Source organism: Apteryx mantelli, chromosome 2, assembly GCF_036417845.1.
Source record: "Apteryx mantelli isolate bAptMan1 chromosome 2, bAptMan1.hap1, whole genome shotgun sequence".
Lineage (NCBI taxonomy): Eukaryota > Metazoa > Chordata > Aves > Apterygiformes > Apterygidae > Apteryx > Apteryx mantelli.
In genome coordinates, this window is record NC_089979.1 from 173,130,934 (window position 1) to 173,138,569 (window position 7,636).

Consider the following 7,636-nt stretch of genomic DNA (forward strand, 5'->3'; position numbering starts at 1 on the left):
CCAAGCCCCTGTGGCTCCTGCTGGGGTCTGTGCAGGACACACCATGGAGTGCTCTCAGCAGTGGCACAGGACAGGCATCTTTCCAACCAGATGTCACTGGAATTTTAAACCCTGACAAAATGCAAGATCCTGAGCCTGCTGGGTGAGAAGTACGGCTCTCTGCACCACGGCACCGTAGCGGGAGCAGCATTTTACCCTCAGATTGTTCTGGAGTAAGCAGCTGTATGTAACGGGGGCACCGAGTTGGGTGCTGTGCCTGGTACTTGTTAATGCCGGTGGTGGTACCTCCAAATGAAGCGAGACCCTGGAAGGGGCACCTGCAAGGGGGAGGAAGGGCTATGCTCTCCTGCCGCTTTCCGCGGCTGCACCGTTGTCTTGAGAGGAGTGTTTGTGGACAGAGCCTTGCTCTGGACCTTGCCAGGCTGCCCGGAAGCAGCCGGACTTAGCTGAGCCCTCGGTGGGGCAGAATCGGGACCAGACTGGCAGCCTCTGCTCTCTTTGGTTAGCTCTGCTTTGGGGGTGCAGCAGGCTCCTCCATCACTGTCCCCTTGCTGTGTCCCTCCTCAGTGAGGGACCCCCGTGGCCTGCAGCTTGCCGGGGTGGCAAGTCAGGGCGGAGGAAGGGGCCACCGCGGACCAGGCTGGGTGCCTCAGCCTCCGTGCTGTCTCTGGAGCTGTGCAGTTGACTCCCTGCTTTTAATAGAGAGCTGGGAAGGCACATTATGGAGATGAGGGTGTTATTTGCATAACGCTAATTAGGTAATTACAAATCATTTTGCTATGAGCTGAAGCGTGTGCTGTGACATAACGTTTATTAGTCATTCCATTCAGGCCCCGCTTAGTTAAGTCATTTACTGCACTAACTACTGAAGTTGGCAATAAAAGGTAAATGCTGGTGCCTGGGTGCGACGATGAGACAGGGCACCGCCCCACGCAAAGCTGAGGCCTGCGTGCCCCACATCCGTGCACCCCACGGCATGGGCTGGCAGGGACAGGGCCCTGTCCTGGCAGCCGGGGCTGGGGAGGAATTGCAGCAGTCAGAGCGCTGGCCGGCGATGGAGACCACGTTTTATGTCTTGCTCCTCCACAGGCTCTCGCGGGGGCTCCAGCGCTGGTGCTAGGCAGAGCTGTGGCTGCGGAGCCGCTTGCCTGGCCCTGCCCTCCCAGCCGTCCTGCCCTGCCTGCACCTCCGCTGCCTGTCGCTGTGTCCCGCGTCGGCAGCTCCTGGCTGCCTGGCTTCCAGGCACCCCGTGGCCACCAGCCTCCCAGGCTGGGGGAGCTGGGCATCACCTGCCCAGAAGGGCACTGAGAGAGGAGGCGCATCGGGGCCGAGGATGGCGTCACCCTCGCCTCTTTGTGCCTCCTGCCCTGGTCTCTGCGACTTGGCGCTTCTGCATGGCAAAGCAGTGGTCATGCCCTGTTGCACGGGGTCCGCAGAGCGCCCAGACACTGAGGCTTTCCTGAGCGGGGGGACCTGTCCTGCTGGGCTCTCGGCTGGCACGGCGCCCCTTCTCAACGCGCAGGAGGACCGTGAAGGGCTGCCGTTGAGCCCGTCAAGGACACTCCTTGCAGCTCCTTCCAGCCCAGCTTGCAGGGCTCTATCCCTGTAAAGCCCCTCGTCACCAGGCACCGAGTGCTGTGGGCCCGTGGGGCTCTGGTGACGGGCTTGTTAGGGGGCACAAGCTTTGCCGAGGGGCTGGTCCCACTGCCCCAAAGGGCAGCAGCTTTCTCCGGAAGGGGGGACAGTGCAGAGCATGGCTAGCAGGGCAGAGGCAGCTTCTAGGAATCCTGAGCCGCAGCATTCCCAGATTTCCCTGCGCAGACCATTCAGAGAGTGAGGCTGTCTGTTTGTGTGCAGACGGGCTAGCCCACGCTCGGTGGCGTCTGGGCGCGTGGAGCTGCGTGCTGTGCAAGCAGCGGGAAGGGACTGGCTGGCACAGAGCTCCGCTTGCGTGTTGCAGGCACTGCAACTGTCCGCACTGTCCAAGCCTCCTGGGGGCACGATGCTGACCAGTCCTGCCACGGGCCGTCGCAGCCGGAGCCCGCGGGGGTCTGTGGGCTCGCGCATCAGCATGCATGCACCCCTCCTTCCCTGTCCCATGCTATGGCGCACCTTTCTTTTCCAGAACCAGACGAGCCGTTTGAGTTCATTATCGTATCCCTGACGGGCCAGACATGGCTCTTTGAGGCCTCAACATCAGAGGAGCGAGAGCTTTGGGTCCAGGCCATTGAGAGCCAGATCCTGGCTAGCCTGCAGGGCTGTGAGAGCAGCAAAAATAAGGTAAGAAGCCTTGACTGAGTTCTGCTTTCGCCCTTCTTCTCCAGCATCTGCTTTGCTGCATCCTTCTCTCTCCCACGCTCCCCTCTCTGTCCGGGCTGGATCCTGTCCTGAGTCCTCTGCTCCCAGTGAAGGTTGGATCCTGTCCCTGGGAATGCACCGTTCCCTCTCTGGTCTTGCTGTCACCTCTGAATTCCCTGCCTCTCCCCAAGCTGCCTTCAGCCCCGCTGAACCGTCTGCTCCCAGCGAGGGCTGGATCCTGCACTGTCTGCTCCCCTCCTTGTACAGTTCTGCGTTTTGCTCCCTGCCTTCTGGCCCTGCATCCCCTGCTCCTGTCCTGAGCCAGCTCATACCTGTCCATATCTCTGTTCCCCCCTGGATCCTGTTCTTGGAGTTTCCCTGCACTGGATGCTCCTCCTCCAGCAGCATCTGTTGGGTGCCCAGTGGAGCAAGGTGCTGGCAGCTCCCCCGGGCAGTTCTGCACACGGTGATGGGAGGACACAGGACAGGGTGGCAGCCAGCCTCGAGTAAACGGGGTTGCCGTGCTTCTTGTTTCAGGCTCGGCTGGGCAGCCAGAGCGACGCGCAGGCCATGCAGGCCGTCCGCACTGCGCGGGGGAACAGCTTCTGCGTGGACTGCGACGCGCCGAGTAAGGAGTGCTGCGCTGGGAGATGGGGCTGCCCGCTCGGGAAGAGAAGGGGGAGTCCACCCCAGCGACCCTCCCCTCTCACCCCAGAGGGACCTACCCTGTAGGGCTCTCTTGTCCTCTCCTGGAGGGACCCATTCGTTTGGGACTGGGACGTGCCCTGTGGGACTGACCCGCCTGCCATGCTGCTCCACGGCCCCTTTGCTGGCCAGCCCCGGGTCCTTGCCTCCCTGCGCTTTTGGAGCACTGGGTTTGGAAGGAAGTTGGTGGGCAGGTCCTTGCAAATCTGGGTCTCCTGGGTCATGGGAGGGAACCGGTTGGTGAGTCTGCGCTGGCATTAACCCCACCGCACCGATCTTGCCGCCCTCAGATCCGGACTGGGCCAGCCTGAACCTAGGCTCCCTCATGTGCATTGAGTGCTCCGGGATCCATCGTAACCTGGGCACCCACCTGTCCCGTGTGCGCTCCTTGGACCTGGACGACTGGCCCAGCGAGCTTCTCATGGTCATGACGGCCATCGGCAACGCCCTGGCCAATGCTGTTTGGGAAGGAGCAGTGGAAGGCTACCCCAAGCCCACCCCTGAGAGCAGCCGGTAAGGGACGAGAGGGGCTGCGGAGACGCTTCTCTGGCAACCGCACCAGGAGGCTTGAGGGCATCGTAGGCGGTTGGAAGCAGCAAGCCAAGCAGGGAGGTGGGTGGGAAACCTCCAGGTCCTCCGGTGTCCAGAGGTTCTGCCTGCTGCCAGGGCGTAAGAGGCCTTCTCCTGCTGTCCCGGCGGGGACTTCGGGGCCGGCCGTGGCCGTACAGAGGCTGCTGGAGCTGTGGCTGGCTACGAAGCAGAAGGGGTTAACGGAGACAGCTTGGCAGCGTCTGTGGGTCTCGAGGGTGCGTCCCTTTCAGGCCCTTGTCTGTCCCTATCGGAGCGACTCTCCTGTCACTCATCCCAACAAGAGCCCATTCTGCGGCTTATCAACGGATAAGAGCGGGTCAGGGGGCGGCGGGAGTGAGCATGCTCGGCGCGGGGCATTGATGGCCGCTCGCCAGATGCAGATGGATAGAATGGCAGCAGATAGCGGCGGCACGGCGTGCATCGATCCGCCCGGCCCCGCAGCCCCAGGCGGGACGGACGCTGCCGCCGCCTTTGTTTGCGCCGGGCGAGACGGCAGCGGCGATAACGCGCCTCCCGCGGCGCCGGGCTGCCGTGCGCAGCAGCTAACCTTTTCTCGCCGCTGGCCGGGGCCCACGCACAAGCGCAGGACGCAGATGGTCCCCTGGCTGTCAAGTAGCGGGCAGGCAGGAGCGCGTGGAGGGCACCGGCGCGGGGGTGCGTGTCCTTTGCCTGTGACACGTGTGGGACGTGGCTGTTGCGCGCTCAGGGACGTGGGTGCGCGGCGCGCCGGGAGGTGCAAGCGTGCGCAGCGGGACGAGCGCACGGGGTGCGTGTCGGGAGCAGCGTGCCGTGCAGCGCCCCGTGCCGGCCGCGTGCGCCCCGCGGCACACGTGTCACCGCCCGTGCGTGCCGCGCGCGTGGGGTTGTTCGCGCGCGTGCCCCGTCCGTGGGGCCGGGCAGCCTGGCGCGCCCCGCGACGGCGACCGTGTCCCGTCCGGCAGGGAGGAGAAGGAGCGCTGGATCCGGGCCAAGTACGAGCAGAAGCTCTTCCTGGCTCCTCTGCCCCAGTCGGACATCCCGCTGGGGCAGCAGCTGCTGCGGGCGGTGGTGGAGGACGACCTGCGCCTCGTGGTGACGCTCCTGGCCCACGGCACCAAGGAGGAGGTGAACGAGACCTACGGGGACGGGGACGGGCGCACGGCGCTGCACCTCTCCTGCGCCATGGCCAACGTGGTCTTCACGCAGCTGCTCATCTGGGTAAGGCAGGGTCCCGCAGCCCCCCCCCGGCCCTGCGCCCCGTGCTTCCCCCGCGCAGCGCCTCCCCGCTCCCGGGCCGCGCCAGGCTCTCCTGCCCCTCGTCCTCCTCCGTGGATCCCTGCACGTGCCCCCGGCGCGGCCCGTCCCGCCTCGTGTTCCCCTCCTGCGGCCCCGGCCCCGTGCCTGCGCGGCGCCCGGCGGCTGCTGACCGGCTCTTTCCCTCCCGCGCAGTACGGGGTGGACGTGAAGAGCCGGGACGCGCGGGGGCTGACGCCGCTGGCCTACGCCCGGAGGGCCGGCAGCCAGGAGTGCATCGACATCCTGCTGCAGCACGGCTGCCCCAGCGACGGCACCGGCACCGCGCTGACGCCCAGCCTGCCCCGCCGCAACGCCAACGCCAACAACAACGCCTGCGCCGCGGCGCCCGCCGACCTCGGCCCCGGCGCCGTCTAGCTCCCCCGCACCGCCGGGAGGGCTCGGGGCCGCGGCAGCCCCGGCTCCGCGCCCGGCACGCTGCGGCGTGCTGCAGGCGCGCGGGGGGGACCGGTACGCCCCCCGCGCGGTGGGTACGGCGGGGGCGGCGGGTCTGAGCCCCCCCACGCTGGCGATGCAGGGGAGGGGGCTCCCCGCCGTGCAGCCGGGGCTGGCGCGGGCAGGGGCTGCGTTCGGGCCCTTCCCGCCGGCTCTGCCCCTGCACCGGTGTCCCGAGCCCCTCGCGGCGACGCAGGGACGGAGCCCGGACGCAGGGTGTCCATCAGAGCGCCGCGCCGGCCCCGCTGCCACCCGGCGGGGCTGGTCTCCGGCCGAGCAGGCGAGCGGCGGCGAGGTCTTCCCAGTGTCCGGGCCCGCCGGCAGCCGAGCGCTGGAGCCCGAAGCTTGGGATGCTGCTGCGGAAGGTCCCCATCACTTGTATATAAAATGTACATTGGAAATATTTATATGGACACTCTGTATATACTGTTACTTTGCCATGAGTTGCCCTGTGTGTGTGACCTGCAGCCGAGGAGATAAAGGCCAATAAAGCAACCCAGCTCCTGCCACCTCCTGCCTCCCGTGGCCGCCGGCCTCCTCCCTGCCGGCTCCAAGGGGTCAGGCAGGATTTCGTCCTGCGCGAGATGCCGAATTGGGCGCCACAGGACACGGCCCGGAGGGGTGCGCAGCCTTGGCCGGATCGGAGCTGGGGCGGCAGCGGTGCCGGGCCAGGCGGTCCCCGGGCACGGCACGGTGACTGCGGAGCCGGGGGGGGGGGGGGCGAAGGCGGGCCGGGGGGTGGCGGGCAGCCCCGGGAGCAGGGGCCTGCGCAGAGCCTCACGGCGGAAGGGCTGCGGCGGGTGGTGCGGGGCTGGGAGGCAGCAGCTCCCCGGGGGGAGGCGCAGCCCCCGCTGCTGCGCTGCCCCGAGCCGCGGCGCCCCTGCGCGCCCTGCGTCCCCCCCCCGCGCACCCCACGTCCCCCACCTGCACGTTCTGCGTCCCCCCCTGCACATCCCGCATCCCCCCCCCCCCCGGTGCGCCCCACGTCCCGCCTGCCACAGGGGCCCTGCAGCAATGCCCTCCCTGCCACTGTGCCCCACGTGTGGGGGTCCAGCTGGGACCCCGCAGTGCCGCCCAGGTGCTGGCCCCATCCCGCACATGTGGGTCCAGCCGGGACCCTGCGGTGCCACCCCGTTGCGCTGGCCCCGTCCCGCACATGGGGATCCAACCGGGACCCCACGGTGCCGCCCCATGCGCTGGCCCCGTCCCGCTGTCGGGCCGGCAGCTCCAGGCGCCGTGCCGGGGTCTGCCCCGCGTTGCCCTGAGCCCTCCCGCGCTCGCGGCGCGCCGCGGCCCCTCGGCAGGCACGCGCAGCGCACACGCGCCGCACACGCAGCGCACACGCAGCGCGCCGCTCGCGCATGCCCCAGCCCGGCGCGGGGTTTGGTTAATTTCCTGGCGACTGCATTAGCGGGAATGGAAGCCGAGGGACGGCAGCTCCTCTGGGGCCCATTAATCATCCCCCTCAGACAAGCTGCCTTGATTACAAGTGGCAAGAAATTCATTAGGGCTGCGGCTCTGACAACTTTTATCTGCGCGGCTGGATCTGACTCATTAGGCAGCCAAATTAAAGCCATGATGGGCCCTGATGAAATTCACTGCTTGTTTATCTTGTGCGATCTGATACATCTGCCCATACATCATCTCCCGCGTGGGATCCCGCCCGGCCCAGCCCTGGCGCCTCCCTTCCCATCCCATCCCAGCCCGGCCCGGCCGCGGCCGCATCCGCATCCGCGGGAGGACGACCCCAGGGCCACGCACTGCCCGTGGGGCTGCGCAGCCCTGGCTGGGGCCAGCCCTGCCGCGGGCCGCGACACTCACGGAGACCCTGGGACGGGGACAGGCGCCGGCCCCGCTCCTGAGCAGGGGATGCACGGCAGCGTCCGGCCACCAGCCTTGCTCCGCTCCACCAGGGACAACTGTGACCCCGCGCTGGGACGGCGTCCTGGCGAGCAGGCGCGTCGCTGCCCCGGGGACCGGCCCGTCCCGCACACCGCTCTGGCAGCGGGTCCGGGCACCCCAGCAGCCACATGCACGTCACAGCCCTGCATGCGTGTCACAGTCCTGTGTGTGCATCATGGCCACACGTGCACAAGCTCAGCCCTGCACACACATCGCGGCCCAGCTTGCACATCGCAGCCTGGCGTGCACACCGCTTTGGCAGCGGGTCCGGGAGCCCCTGGCAGCTGCATGCACGTCACAACCCCACGTGCGTGTTGGTGGCCCTGCATGTGCATCACAGCCCTGTGTGCACATCGCAACCCGTTCTGCCCACCACTACTGCAATGGGTCCGGGTGTCCCCAGCAGCCGCGT

At 67.4% G+C, this 7,636-nt stretch overlaps 1 protein-coding gene across 2 annotated transcripts in view; it reads left to right on the forward strand.

Moving 5' to 3' along the window:
• Window positions 1–5,831, forward strand: part of AGAP3 (ArfGAP with GTPase domain, ankyrin repeat and PH domain 3) — a 159,447-nt gene extending 153,616 nt beyond the window's left edge. For both annotated transcript variants that reach the window (XM_067292137.1, XM_067292138.1), the window contains exons 14-18: window positions 2,126–2,280; window positions 2,836–2,926; window positions 3,294–3,516; window positions 4,536–4,791; window positions 5,023–5,831. In XM_067292137.1, coding sequence (XP_067148238.1) covers window positions 2,126–2,280; window positions 2,836–2,926; window positions 3,294–3,516; window positions 4,536–4,791; window positions 5,023–5,244 — 947 coding nt within the window. In that variant the 3' untranslated portion in view covers window positions 5,245–5,831. The remainder of the gene's footprint in view (window positions 1–2,125; window positions 2,281–2,835; window positions 2,927–3,293; window positions 3,517–4,535; window positions 4,792–5,022) is intronic.
• The last annotated feature ends 1,805 nt before the right edge of the window (window positions 5,832–7,636 follow it).